This window comes from Epinephelus moara, chromosome 24 (genome assembly GCF_006386435.1).
Source record: "Epinephelus moara isolate mb chromosome 24, YSFRI_EMoa_1.0, whole genome shotgun sequence".
Lineage (NCBI taxonomy): Eukaryota > Metazoa > Chordata > Actinopteri > Perciformes > Serranidae > Epinephelus > Epinephelus moara.
Genome location: NC_065529.1, coordinates 22,803,715 through 22,819,237, shown reverse-complemented (window position 1 = coordinate 22,819,237; position 15,523 = coordinate 22,803,715). Strand labels below are relative to the sequence as shown.

The window sequence follows — 15,523 nt, the reverse complement described above, 5'->3', positions numbered from 1 at the left end:
TGTTCAAAATAAACTTTCAAATCAAAATCAATCAAATGAATTAAACTTCCCGTCATGACTGGGCTGCATTTCTGTCAGCGGAGTTTTTTTTTTCCGAAAAGCTGATTGGCCAGTGTGTGGTGCTTTTTATAGGATCAGATTCAACCCTGAACTTATCCTGCTCTGGAGCAGGATAGCCTTTCAGAGTAAGTTACCATGGTGATCTACCCCGATAAGAACTGAACCGGCTTCGTGAGACCGAAAACCCAGGGTTAACCCTGAAGTTACCTCGCTAAGACAGTAATCCTGCTTCATGATACAGGCCCCTGGTCTGTTTGTTTTGGAGAGGAAGAGACCTCTGCAGATAAATCAGCTCCCAGTAGAAACCTCCTGAGCAATGAACACTGAAGGAATCATAACGAGGAGTTCATGCTTGGCCCATGATAGAAGTTTCAGCTGGTTGCAATCTGCAGCTCCTTTAAATATCATAAACATCATTATGCAAATGTATCTTACCCATCCTCCTCTCTGTCTCATCTGTTCCCATGCAGTGGGGAGTTTTACAAAGTGCAGCTGCCCTCCAGTCTGGCAGCAGGTGCTCAGCTGAAAGCAAAGGTGGAGATGACATTAACCCACGTCCTGAAGCCCTTCCCCACACACATCACCCAGGCTGAGCGCCAGCTGGTGGTCTTTCAGGGGAACCACTACTTTTACTCCCCGTACCCCACCCGCAGCCAGACCACACGTGTTCGCCTGGCCTCCAAGACTGTGGAGAGCTACACCAAGCTGGGTAACCCCAGTAAGAACGATGAGATCATTGAGTACGGACCCTTCCGTGATGTGGCTCCATTCAGCGAGGTAAAGCTGCGACCAGATTTCAGGAGATTCAAGTGAAGCTTCGAGAAAGTTGCTCAGATGTTCTGTATTGTGTTTGCTATCTCCTGTCCAGGATACCATGAAGATCCATTACGAAAACAACTCACCCTTCCTCACCATCAGCAGCATCATTCGGACCATTGAGGTCTCTCACTGGGGTAACATTGCTGTGGAAGAGACCATCGACTTGAGGCACACAGGAGCCTTCCTGAAGGGGCCCTTTTCACGTTATGATTATCAGCGTCAGTCAGACAGCGGCATCTCATCTGTGAAATCCTTCAAGGTGTCGTATTAAACATAAACTACTGTCACTTGGCTTGCTTTTACTCTTTAAGGTGATGATGATGATGATGATGACCACCATATGTGCTTTCGCCTCAACAGACTATCCTTCCTGCCTCAGCCCAGGACGTCTACTATAGAGATGAGATTGGAAACATCTCCACCTCCCATCTGCAGGTCCTGGATGACTCAGTGGAGGTGGAGGTCAGGCCTCGCTTCCCCTTGTTCGGAGGCTGGAAGACCCATTACATCATCGGCTACAATCTGCCCAGCTATGAGTACCTCTACACCCTGGGTAAGTTGACTTTTCTGGGACAAATCCTTCCCAATCACTGAATCCCACTGTGAGTTGCAAATATATCACATAATTGTATCTCCTAGGTGACCAGTATGCACTGAAGATGAGGCTAGTTGACCATGTGTATGACGACCAGGTGATTGACTCCCTCACTGTGAAAATCATCCTGCCAGAAGGGGCCAGGTTAGTGTTGTGCAAATCCACCGTATGTTTGCATGAGAGGATGATTTTTGCAGTGTTTGATGCTAATTTGCATATTTTCCCTGTCATGTCCTATCAGAAACATCCACGTGGACACACCTTACAAAATTGATCGCATGCCAAACCAGCTGCATTACACGTATCTGGATACGTTTGGCCGACCAGTGCTGGTTGCCACCAAGACCAACCTGGTGGAGCATCACATTCAGGATGTTGTGGTAAGACGAATGGCAGAAAGGGACTGAAATTTGGGCATTCTATATTATATGCATTATTTAATAGCAGATTTGTAGAAGATTGCTATGACTTACATAGCATGTAGCTTCTACAGTGTCATTAACCACACGTCCAGCTATGTTGAAGCCAAATAACCTGCAGAGACACAAAGATTTTTCAGCTTTGACAAATATTTAAAAACTCAAATGCACTAACTGTTTTTAAGTAATCATGCACTACAGCAGTCAAACTCTGAGTTTTCCTCCTGTGCCACATTCAGACCAGAACATAAAGCTTGCACATACGATATTGAATGAGCTGAGTGTGTTTGTGCATTTTTAATATGAACTTATCTGATTTTTAAACACCAATTTGGTCTTACCTGTGGAGCCATCCTCAGGAACAGCTGTTCCAAGACGCAGGTTTACTAAGTCTGAACAACCCTGCTGAGTAAAAACAAAAACACGTCTTTTTACTTCAGTCTTTGTTCCAGATTCACACAGTCAAAACAAGGTGTTCAGTTTACAGTATGTTACAGAGAAAAGCATGCAGTGCTTCATATTTGAGAAGCTGTAAATGATCAGAGTAGTGATTTATTAGTTTTTATGAAAATCGGGTTATTTAGCTCTCAAGATCTCTTCTTACAGGGTGCCCCCATGGCATATGGGTTAAAACAGAGACCATTAACGTCCCTGGCTCTAGTACAGCTGGGAACCTTTGTTGCACGGCGTTCCCCTTTTCTGTTCCCTCATTTCCTCTCATCTCTCTGATAAAGCTGTCCAATAAAAGCATAACATGTCCCAAAAAAGGAGGAAAAAAGCTATTAGGGCATGATTTATGATATGAGGTGTTAATTTGTACTCAGATAAAAGTTAATAGACCTCTTTTGTGATTACCAGGTTCATTATAACTTCAACAAGATCCTGATGCTGCAGGAGCCTCTCTTGGTAGTAGGGGCCTTCTACATCCTCTTCTTCACTGTCATCATCTATGTCCGCTTGGACTTTGCCATCACAAAGGTATGACAGCATTCATAAAAGGAGCCTGGTTTCTGTTGGCCTTATATATTCTTACCCTCCCTTTGTTTGGCAGATATCCTGGATGTGTCTGTCTTCGTTCAGTTTTTGTAGATTCACAGTTTTAAATCTGCGGTTATATGTTTGTTCAGGACCCTGCGGCTGAGGTGCGTATGAAGGTTGCCTCCATCACAGAGCAGGTGCTGACTCTGGTCAACAAGCGTCTGGGTCTGTACCGACACATGGACGAGGTGGTGAACCGCTACAAGCAGTCCCGTGACACGGGGGCGCTCAACAGCGGCCGGAAGACTCTGGAGGCTGACCACCGCACTCTCACCAACGAAATCAGCTCACTGCAGGCCCGCCTCAAAGCTGAGGGCTCTGATTTGGCTGATAAGGTCAGTGATGTGTGTTTGAGAGCACAATGTACATGAAATAATCTGAAAGTGCAGCGATGTTCACTCCCGTCTGTGCTCTCAGGTCGGGGAGGTGCAGAAGCTGGATGGCCAGGTGAAGGAGCTGGTGTGTCGCTCCTGCCAGGAGGCGGAGCGGCTGGTGGCAGGTAAGGTCAAGAAGGAGGCTTACATCGAGAGCGAGAAGACTCTGACAGGCAAGAGGCAAGAGCTCGTCAGCCGCATCGACAGTCTGCTGGATGCCCTCTAAACTTCTCCTGCCGCACTCGCACACACAGACACACACCACCCCCGCTGCAACATACAAGCAACCATTTGTATGAATAAGAATTAAATGAAAAATGTGACACAAATGCTTACACTTTTTTTTTTTTTTTTACCATCTTTGAAACCAGACATGGACAATTAACATCTCATCTTCTGGTAGTGATGGGTTTATCCAAACACTCGTGCCTTGTGATAAACTTGAGGTCACTGCGCGCTCAGCTCCACAGCAGCTACGTCACAACTTTTGGATTTTATATTTGTCTGTTTTTGAGTTTGTTCAGTTACTCTTAAACTTTGTCACACTGCCCGGACTTGACGCTTCATTTTCATGTTCAAATCTGGACTTTATTTTTTTCCCCCTTTTTAAGTATGTATGGTTATGGGACTTTTTTTGGAATCGAACAGCAAAAGGGCCCAAGTGTTTTCGATCTCATGTCTTTACTCACATATGCCGTACTCTAAGATCGAATCATCCCTAGCTCTTAAGTACGAAGGTAATGTTTTCCAATCGTATCTCTTTTGCACTTACAACTGTTTTCTACTCGCCTCTGACTGACGTTTATATTTGAACAAATTTGAAGCTACAACTCTGTCATCCCAAATGCTTGTTTTTGATGTTCCTCAGTCATATTTTCTACATTTTGTATGAGTTTTTGTTTTGTAAGTGGTGTTTTTTTTTTTTTTTTGGACCATGAGATTAGTGACTACATGAGATTAGGTTGTATGCGAGAAAAGACATGGGAGATGGGACACAGATGATTGTGAAATGGGCAATGATGTGGAAAGCTGTCAAATTTGAAATAAAGTTTTGAGAAACTCATTATTTAGCATGTTTTTATACCTCCGTGCTGGTGACAGCCCTGGACTAAGGCATTATGTCTTGGGGTTGTACACCTGTATGTACGTATGTACCATTGTCGTGAGCGCGAGATCGGACATTTCTTCAAATTTGGCGCAAACGTCCACTTGAACTCAACGACAAAGTGGTTAGATTTTGGTGGTCAAAAGTCAAGGTCATAGGACTTAAATTTGGCACAAACGTCCACTCGGATTCAAGAATGACATGATTAGATTTTGGTGGCCATAGGTCACACTGTGACCTCGCCCGTCTTATTCTTCTGAACGTGACATCTCAAGAACACTCTGAGGCAAATTCTTAAAAATTGGCTCAAACATCCACTTGGACTCTAGGATGAATTGAGTTTGGTGGTCAAAAGTCAAGGTCACTGTGCCGTCACAAAACATGTTTTTCGTTCTAACTCAACAATTCATAGGCTAATTATGACAAAATTTCAGACGAATGTCTAATAGGATAAAATGATGAAGTGATGACATTTTATATCCAAAAACGTCAAAGGTCAACTTTACTCTGACACCATAATGTTCTGCAAAAACACTTTTTGGGCTGTTATTTATTGTCATAACTCAAGAAACATAGAGAAGACCTTTGGTCAGACGCTGAATTGGTGACACTAAGCTTGCCTGGTTGAAGATGTGAGTAAAGCATCCATGTTTAAGAGTTATACATTCTTTGCAGCAACATCCGTATTTGAGGCATCGTCGACTGTCATGGCTATGTGTGAATCTGGGCAGACATGGATGTAAACTGCAACTGCAACTTGACTAATTTGCAAAGACATGCAACCATACTGTGGTTATTCTAGTTTAGATTACACAGCAGGTGTATGAAGATGGGTGATGGAGTTACAGAACAGTTTACTCCTGTGATTGACTGCTGTTATTAGCTCATCTGGGGGCGCAGTAGCCTTTGTTGAACAGAAGAGGGCGCACTTGTGTCAAGAACCACCACTTAACCCAACTGCAGGCTTTTTTGTCCTCTTAAACAAAACCACACTGCTGACATATAGATAAATGTATGTCATATGAACATCCCAAAAAAAAAAATCAGCCATATATATATATATGCACTATGGCTGGTGCCCCTTTTAAACTGGCACCTCAGAGGGGATTTCCAGCACATTGTTGCATTCCTTGTTCCAGAATAACCCCACCTATCACCCTATCCTTCCCAGTCAGCGGAGCAGCCGACCTGCCAGTCTGTGCCCAGGACAAACATAAGGGTCAGCCTGAGGTCATCGCTTTCCCTCTGAGGTCACCAGGGGTCCTGGCAGGTCATTTCCTGCTCCATAATAACAGGCCCCGTTCCCCTCACAATGATAATGTTAACATATTGTATGTGCCATACAATAATCATTCTGCAAATACACAGCAGGGGGAAAGCAAAGACAATGTCTGTTAGCACTGATGCTCGGTGCTGGTGAGAGGCCACACAATGGCATTTTTGTTTGTGTGTTTGTACTTGAGTGGAGATTTGGAGCGGTGAGAGTTCGGAGAGCCGCCGAGTCTCATTCTCACAGCGGTCGGGCTACTGCTGCTCACACACGTCCACCTCAGCACCACGGACTGTGTCCAACAAACCACTGAGCTCACGTCTGCTTATTGCTCTGAAATGATGTTATCAGGTCGCTCTGTGAGTTTGAATGTTGGACTGACGTGACTGACGGATTCATTTGTGGACTGAAAAAACACTCAAAACTTGGGAATTTGAGAGGTTTTACAGAATGAGTTATTGGCTTGAAAATACTTTCTTTAAAACAACTTGAATTCATCAGTATTCTTAAACTCTTTGGCCTGCTCCCCGTCCCATTATCAACACTGATGGAGATTTCATAATAACACCACAGCTGTTGGAAAATCAATGTCAGCAGCATTTTTGAAACACAGACTGTATTCATCAAACTGTTACAACAAAATGTTGGGACTCAAGTAAAAGATAAAAGTAAGATCCTTCATTTTTACTCCAAAGCACATTATAAATACATGTAACGTTTGCTATTACATTTCTTTTGACTTAAATTCAAGAGAGCTTCATAAGTCTCTTGGGTTTGTTAAATGGCTGCAGTCCAGAGACAGATCTGAGAATGAGGCTTCTGAGACATATTTTGAAAAACATCAGCCATGATGACAGATATGTTGATGTAAAATTCATAAATTATAATAGAATAAAGTGCAAATTTATTATGTTAGCAATTCATTTTCATTTTCTACTCTTGTCATTTTGATATCAAATAAACCTTACTGTATGTTTTCTCTAATGTAGGCTATGGCCTTTACCTGATTTCAGTTTAGAAGTTTCCTATTATTTGATCGCTATTGATATTTTACATATCATCAAAATATAGATTGTTTAATTTGTGTGTTAATTGCTACTGAAAAAAATTTAAACAACAATATCACATGAAGGTAACAAACATTGAAGCTGAGAAAAGGGGTTTAAAGTTTTAAGGCTCCTCACAAGACTATGTAACAGATGGATAAGTTGTGAAAACATAATTTCATGCCCTTAAAAACAGCTTTAGATACTTCACTGTGTATTTGGACAATCAAAGACAGTTTAGTAAATTCATCTTTCAGCAATCTTTTAAAATATGTGATTTTAAGGAGGCTTAACAAGATGAAATCACATGAAGTCCACCAGAGATACAGCAGAGACAACAGTCACTGCGACTCTGCTGAGCTCGGCTCGTTAGCTTTTAGCAATACTAGCAATTAGCAATGCTAGTTTAATTTTATCTCCATTATGATTAGATTTTGTTACTGTCCTATTTGTATGTACCCAAAAACAAATAAACAACAAAAACCTATTCTTTATTGGAGCATCAAATGGGATTATTGAAATACAGGAAACAGGAAAATGTGAGTAAATTAGCTCAAGCTAACGGTATCTGGTTTTTAATACTGTGTTTTGTGTCTTATCCAAAAGGTACACGCGTCTATGGCGTAATGTTATTTATATGGTAAAGCAGAACACTAATTTCTTGTCTTTTTACACAAACATGTTGTTGTTTTGTCTTTGTAGGGCAGAACAGTAGGCTGTGCCTCTCTGACTGGCCGTTCACTCTCAGAGCATATGCAGGATTAATCATATGATCATCTGTAGGTAGAAATTTTGTAGTTTATGCTTCACTTTTTTTACTCCTTAGTTGTATCTTTAGAGAACTGTTCAGTGTAATTCTTAAGGGTAAGATAAATACGGGCTCAGGTCCTGAGTAAAAAGGGAGGTCTTTGAAGATCTAATGTTATAACTTAACCCAAACTAAGCACCTCAATTTCATGAAGGTGTTGAAAAATCTTTCAGCTTGATATTAGAATGATGCTGGTAGTATCATACTGCTCGACCACGACCTTCCTCATGAAGGGGCATCACTGAATCATGCTCATGTCATCACACACTGTTTTGTTGATGCATTTGCCTCCCCATTTGACTGTGTTATCACTGACAGTGCATCATCTTGTGTGGTATTGGTGTTTTGTTGATTGGCCTTTCAGTCTTTTCAGTTCCAGCCCAGGATGTGATTACTGGTCGCAGAAGAACTGCGGTTTATCTGTTGGCGTAAGCCAAGCAGAATACTGTTTAAACCGGAATTCATGTGCAGCACTGTATCCTGATGTGGCAAACCGTGTGTGTGAGTGTGTGTTTGAGGTGGATGAGGGGGTATGTGCAGGGTGTTGGACTGGTTGGGCCATGTGGTTGAGCTGTCATGGTCCCCCCTCAGGCATGAAGTTGATTATTATCTTCCCTTCCTGAAGTATGGTAAAGATGCAGAGTGTGTTCTTTCTTTATCTGCCAGAAAAATAATGAATATGCAAAAAAAAAATAAATGTGTGAGTCAAACTAGGTATCAGTTGAAGGGGTAATCCACAAGCCCTGGGCCTTGTGACGTGGTGGTGATTGATTACATTGAGGGCTCACCTGCAGTACTCTCCCTCTTAATCTTTCTCGCTCTGAAATACACACACACACACAGACACACACACTCACAAAGAGAGAGGCAGAAGTCACCAGTCAGGGAACAATATCCTGCTCAGAAGACCCTTCACAGCACACTCTCATAAATCACTGAGACAGAGCCACCACCCTCACTGTCAGCGTGTTATTATGCACACACACACACACACACACACACACACACTGAGATCCACGTTCCTCACGACATACATTCAGTCAATCCTGCTACCCAGCCATAAAAGGATGTCATCGAAAAGAAGAAATACGACTCGAATCTAAACTCAAAACCCTCAAACACACCTCACCTGCATTGATTCCCTCTGGCTCTGCTTAAAACACACATCCTCACAACAGCAGCTCTGTGTCCCGCTCTGCCCTGGCCCTCAGCACCGGCCATTCCTCAGTGACAGGGTGCCAGGATGAGGGGATGAGAGGCGCTGAAGGGCGAGGTGAGGGACGGATGAAAGCCCCGCTGCTAAGGTCCCGGGGCCTTGCGTCCTGTGCAGGTGGCAGGTGTGATTTGGCCGGGTGCAGAAGCGTGAGGGCAAGGAAGAGGAGGACAATGAAGGCGTCTGTGGCCCCCGTCGCAGCTGCAGCAGGCGGGGAGGAGCGGGGCTGACAGATAAGACAGTTAGACGGACGGAAAGATGGAGTAAAGGGAAGGACAGCGTAGGGTGCGCAAAGACGGAGATGGGACTTCAAACAGAGGATTGGGCCCTGGGTGCAGAGAGACACATTCTTGTCTGGCATGGAGGAGGTGGGGACAGAAGGAGAGCAGGAAAGATGGATGGCACAAAAAAGGCGAGCATTAGCGGCCACGGTCGTGCTCCTCTCCTGCAGATGTTTACATCGTGCACACTTTTGCTCAAAGCCTCTGCGCCCTGCCTCTATCTGTGTGAATATTGATGTCAACCTCCCTCTCTGTATGGATTTGTATCGATGAGACAGTAATCCTCTTCCCTTGCCGCCCTTGTGTGCAACTGTCCACAGCTCCCACTAAGACCCACTGATCTCTGCCACATGGCGCTCCATCAAAGCACTGATGGTCATGCCTCTCAGGGCAAGTTTTGCCAAAAAACGCACCCGCGTGGCTCATACATGTCCCTCAGTGCAGAGGATAAGCGGCAGATGAAGGTCTGACGCTACTTTAGACTTTGTATCATCTTGGATCACATGAAGGCGAGTGAAACAAAGCTGCTCTCTGTTCAAAGCACTCTTGTCTGAGCGCATGCACAAACACATACACACACATACTCACACACACACACACGCGCGCGTTTCCTACTTTCTCTATCGGACCTGATTAGAGTGACAGGGGCACTTCCCATTGGCTGTGAGAGTGGCCCTCTCCTTCCCAGGGCAGCCAATTTCCCCTACTCCAGAGCTGATAGGAAACTTTGATTGTCCACTGAGCTCAGAAGAGACAAAGAGATTTTTCCTCTTGCAATCCACATATCGCTCCATCACATCTCTACCTACAATCTCCCCCACTTGCTCTCTCCTCCTCTCCTCCACCATCTCTCCCTCTTGAATTTTCTTGCCTTATTTCCATGATCACCACTGCTGTGGGCCGCTGAACGCGAGTCCATTAAACTGGCACTGACTGCTTTGATGGGCAGGAAGTCTCACTTCATGTGGTGACATCTGCATCCTGTGACACAATCCTACCCTGCGTACATGATCTACTGTCTTGGCTCACCACTGTCCTCTAATAGCATTCCTATAATTTAATACTGCGAGCACAGGCGGATGCCCCTGAGAACATCTGCATACTGGTATGTGCTCATGTTGGGTGCGAAGTGAGCTGAGACTGGGGGTGGACAGAGTAAGCAAGGCGTCTAAACATGTGGAGTGAGCCAACAGGAAACATCTCCCTCTCTCTCTCTGCTGGCCCTCCCTAAGAACACACTTCCTGTCAGAGCTCCTCTAACTTCCTGTCCAGCCACCGGGAATCCCAGCTGGAACATTCCAGCTGTGCACTAACCTCCCTCCCTCTCTGGGCTGCTTTATTATTACAATTTCTTACGTGCTCAATCCCTCAGCCACACATGCAAATATAAGTAGCACGCACACACTCAGAGGACTGCTCTTGTGGTGCCACTGCATCCCCTCCTCGCCAGGGGTCGCTACATAACAGCACATCATCTCCTGCGTGACTTGACTGCGTCTCTCTCTGCAGTGTGAAGCTCTCCGCCACAGTGCTGAGGATACTGGGCTCTTCTATCTCCCCAGAAGCCTCTCATTTATATTACTGCGTTTTTTAGCGCAGGAAAATGCGCAGCGCCATTAGTCTAATGGCATTATATGAAATGGCGCATGCATGTTTATCAATGTGCCTTCACGCGGGGTCCATATGGGGGTGGAAAAAAGCAGGTTTGGTGACTTTGTGTATGACCTTTTCGGAAAGAGAGCTAATCCCGAGCTATAATAGACTCCGGGACCGATATGGAAAACTGCTGCACCGTTATCTCGGTTGTCTAGGAGACCATCAGAGCACCGGGGCCGGTGGAGATGCCACGGTATTAAAAGGGGAGTGTGTGTGTGTGTGTGTGTGTGTGTTTCTGTGTGCGTGTGTGTACTGGAAAATGTTTTTTTTAGTCATAAGTGTCACTCATAAATACTGCATTATGGACGCACGAACATTTTTTTCAGCCACGTTTGGCCCGCAGCTTTATTTCTTCAGCATGTTGAAATTATAAATTCAATTTGAGGATATAGGAGCACATAGGAAAAGGTCAGTCATAAAAAAAAGTGAATGAAGGGGGGCACGCTCGGCTCGTTGTTCGTTAAATTAAACTGCTCTAGCCTGACATCAATTATTAAATATAGCAGATCCTTTGTGTCCTAAATTACAGCAACTATAGACTGTTGACCAAATGCCGCGGCAGTTTCTTCAGACGATAACACAGGCCTGATGTGAGGCCTGCTGACCAGACTGAAGGAAATCAGAGGAAACTAACGGTGCATGTTAAGCTTCTTATCCTGTTGTGAAACTGAAGATAATGCTGTCGTGTGTCGATGTGTTTATTAGGAGGGAATCATTTTCACAAGTATAATTATAGATGGAAACTGAGCTTATCGCCTTATCTGGATTTTACGCTTTTATTTAACCTAAAAATAACAAAATCACACTTTAAAAACACAAGTCTTAATCAACTGTGAGTTTTTGGAGTTTGTAACTGTTGATTATTTTGTGAAAACTCAAAAGATGCTACATTGCACAACTTAAATTTCCAAAAGGTGGCCTAAATTAAAAATAAGGCTATAGATGCTCGGGCAGTAATCACACAGATAAGCATCATATCACAGTGATGTATGTTTAATATAGCTTGTATTGATATGTAAAGTGTGTGTACCAATGGCCCCCGCCAATAAACTCCCTCTACAGCCAAATGGAGCCTATATTGGCTGCACCGCTGCAGCGCGTAAAACGTGTAAATATTTCTCATTCCCTGCGCCTATCTGTCTCTATCAACCCCCCCTCCCCAACAAATGATGCATTAGATGCATTGAATGTATTTGTTGTGCAAGTTTGAAAAGGCGGCGATAATCTGGGAGTGAGAGATAAGGAACACCAATTTATTCAGCAGCACTTTGGACCCCGCTTCCAGCCTCGGTCGGTGCTGACACCCCCAGCAGTTTGCTGATAACGATTAGGCCATTTATTATCTTCACAGAGAACAAAGATTGCGTGGTGCCGATGAAATATTACCCCTGGTAATAATCAGAAGGAGAAGGGCCCTGGCATCTAATGCAGTGTGCATATAATATCGTCCCTGACGAAAAATCGTGCACACACACAGACACACAAACACACACACAGACGGAGTCTCGTGCAGAACATGCAGAAAATTGATTAACAAAACAAGTGCAAGAAGCCACAACTAGCTGCAATGTTGCGAATTTGATTTATTGATAGAGATAATCGGTGTATTTTCAACATATAATAACAATAATAGGCTAAATTTAAAGGTGGTTATTTCTATTATTTTCTGACTAAAATAAATAATATAAAATGATTTTCATATATAACATTTGTGTGAACTTTTATCTATTTGACCATCTCTGTTTAACCTGATTGACAGCTCTGGTGCATTGTTGTCGGATCATAAACACAGATCATAAAGATCATATAATGTCGCAATTCTCAACTAATTAGATTCTAATTAACTAGTGCTTTTACAAGGCACAAATGTTAGTCTCAAATATATTGCATGTGCATCACCTCATTATATTCACACTGAGTATGGAAACAAACCAGCCTTTATGTTGCAACAAATAATAAAGCACATATAATAACCCCAATAATGCTGTTTTCTGTCACAGTCCAGGCAATAACAGCCTTTACAAACTTAGAAAAGAAAAAAAAATCATCTCTTTAAGTCTGTACTTGTAGGTTTTACCGGTCAAAACATTTTAAGAAACCTTTTATTCACACTGAATAAAGTTATATTCCCGTGAAGGTCCGTTATGTGCCAAAATAAATCAATATTTGGAGCTGTCGCATATTTGCTCTGGTGATTTCAAACACTGAAACAAACGTTATTAATTCAGTCAGACTTCACATTTCTTTTTTTCTTCCTCTTCTTTTTGTGTGCGTGTGCACTCTGGGGAGCACGAGCCCCGAGTTGCAGAGGTCCTCGCGCCCCTTGCACCTGCCTGGCTCCAGCGCCGAGCACGAGCCCAGGTCGCGTGCAGGAGATTTTAGGGGCTTTGCATGTTTTACTAAGTTGTTGTTACTTTGTGGGATATAAAGCACAAAGAGGAGGAGGAGGGGGGAGGGGGAGCGTGTTTTACTTCTTTAACATATTTAACACAGCAGGAGGAGGTGGGTGAGGAAGAGGAGGAGGGGGGTGAGAGTCTTGAAGCAAAATCTCTGTATGTCAATTAGGACTGACCAAGTTTTAGTGACAATAAATAGAAATAAACAAGGTGTGGGCTTTTTATTGACTCACCCATGATGCATCGCTGCAAATATTTATCCTCACCTCACCAAATTAAAATGAAGCTTTTGCTGTTGTCTACAAGCTGATGAAGTTTAACTAACTTCCAAAGTGCTCACATTGTGCATGTGTTATGTTGCTCCTGGGACCGCTGGCCCTAGCAGGACCCATGGGAGTCCTCAACCGAATGCAAGCCATTACAAAAAAAAGGTTTCTTTATTTTACAGCCTGGAGAAATGTTAAAAAATGGTCTAACATCACCACTTCTATCTTGTAGGCCTATCTGCATTAATTGATAACCAGCACCCAAAATCTGCCACAGAGGTTTTGCAGGTGAGTGCAGACCTGGCATCATTCATATAAAACGATAAAACGCTGGGTCCCTGTGTAAGGGCCAAGCTGAACTCTATTGATCACCTCTTGGGAACAGGTATTGCTGCCAGTTTAACCGGAGACCCGGAAGACAGGCTGCTGGCTGACGTGCCATTACGTGGCTGTGTTGCTGCAGCCTCTCACACGGCCACTCAAGTTTTTTGCTCATATTCAGAGAGGTTTGGATACGGCGAGAGAGGAGGCAGGCAGGCACACACTGCGCGCAGACACACACAGCTCTCTGACACAGCGAGCAGCGACTGTTTCACGTTGTCTCGACAGCATCTTTTAAAAACACAGAGCTCTCCTGGACACCTTTGCCTCATCGGTCTGCTTTTATTTTGCGTCATTATTTTTGGAGAGAAGCGGCGAGGCTGCGCAGTGACACGGATGGACCGACTTTCTCTGGGTTGACTCAGAAAGCGCAGCAGCAGGTAAGTCAGTCATAAATATTTCCAGACTGCTATTTTGAAATCATTTGGCCAAAGTTTTGTCATTTAAATATGAAATATTAAAGTTACAGCTACATGCCTGGGTGTGAATGTTTAAAAACTCCTCTTATTTATTATAGAATAAATAATAGCTTATTTTTCCGTAACATGTCTTGAGCTATTTCATGACTGTTAAGGGATGATATTTGCTGGTTTAATTGCAGCTTATATTTACCTTCACATTCAGCCTTAGTTTGTCACGGCTATCCGGATAATAGCCTTTATTGCATCTGAAAGAAAGCGGAACAACACTGGATTAAACGCGTAAAGCATAACCAGTCTTATCCATTGTAAAGATGCTGTATTAGTTTTATTTTCACTGGTATTGTTTGCTTTTTAAAAATATTCTTAAACCAGTAAGCTACAGTATTTTCTCTAAATGAGCGAACAATAAAAATGAGCTAAAATTAATAATGAATGCAACTTACTATAATAATATTGCGCTGATCAGATGGTTAAGTATTTTTAAAATTTCCAAGAATTTACCCGGTCATGTATAAGTGCTATCAAGAGTGAATTTTAGACCTCTTTATGTTGCCGAGGGCAAGGTGTGCCACCCCTGCAAGAACCACCACATGGATTACTGTATCATCAGCACGATGTTAGTGACGACAAAAGTATTCAGTTGTCACGCTTTAAGGTGCATAATGACTGGAGCAATCATCTTTCATCAGCAGAAAGAGCAATCACATCAGTACAATGGTGGAGCAGAGACAGGGGCGGGCTGGGGTCTCCACGGGCATGCATGGCACCTTTTACACCAACCTCCCTCTTTCTCTCTTACCTGTGCTGTTGTCTGCATGGTGGTGGTTAATTGTGCATGATTAGCAACAACATGGAGTGATTGTGTTGAGCTCAGAGTGTGAGCTGTTTGTGGGTTAATGTAATGACAGTAAGAAAGGAACCTCTAGTTATTTTTAATGAATGAAACTGAATGGACAGATTTCTGACACCTTCCGTCAGTTTCTATTTACAACTGTCCTCCTCCAACTTTTCCCCAAATTGCTTTATTTAAAGCTCCAATAAGGGCCTTTGGCTACGCATCATCCTCTGCTCCATAATCCTTTTTGTTAAGGGTGCAGTTCACATGTCCTGCCCTCCTCTGAAATGTTATTATTCTGAGCTCAAACTGCTTAAATGGAAGTGAGTGCTGCTCTCATAGCAGCATCCAGGCCCCTCTCCCAGCAGTTATATGGTCCTGTGTCTGGGTACTTGTGTCTATAAAGCCCCCCAGTGCCCTGGCTCGATCTAATTAGCCGTGAGTAAAGGGGACAATAATGCTTCAGCTGGTTTGTGTCATTCTCTTCTCTCTGGCTCTGCTTATCTTCACAAGCCCCACTGTGGGCTCTTCACACCCCC

The 15,523-nt window shown here is 43.5% G+C and overlaps 1 protein-coding gene across 1 annotated transcript in view; it reads left to right on the top strand.

Moving 5' to 3' along the window:
* The window catches only part of rpn1 (ribophorin I), a 7,186-nt gene extending 2,818 nt beyond the window's left edge, over window positions 1–4,368 (top strand). The window contains exons 3-10 of the mRNA XM_050038582.1: window positions 531–837; window positions 929–1,138; window positions 1,240–1,432; window positions 1,519–1,618; window positions 1,716–1,854; window positions 2,752–2,871; window positions 3,021–3,266; window positions 3,349–4,368. Coding sequence (XP_049894539.1) covers window positions 531–837; window positions 929–1,138; window positions 1,240–1,432; window positions 1,519–1,618; window positions 1,716–1,854; window positions 2,752–2,871; window positions 3,021–3,266; window positions 3,349–3,531 — 1,498 coding nt within the window. The 3' untranslated portion in view covers window positions 3,532–4,368. The remainder of the gene's footprint in view (window positions 1–530; window positions 838–928; window positions 1,139–1,239; window positions 1,433–1,518; window positions 1,619–1,715; window positions 1,855–2,751; window positions 2,872–3,020; window positions 3,267–3,348) is intronic.
* Window positions 4,369–15,523: the final 11,155 nt, after the last annotated feature.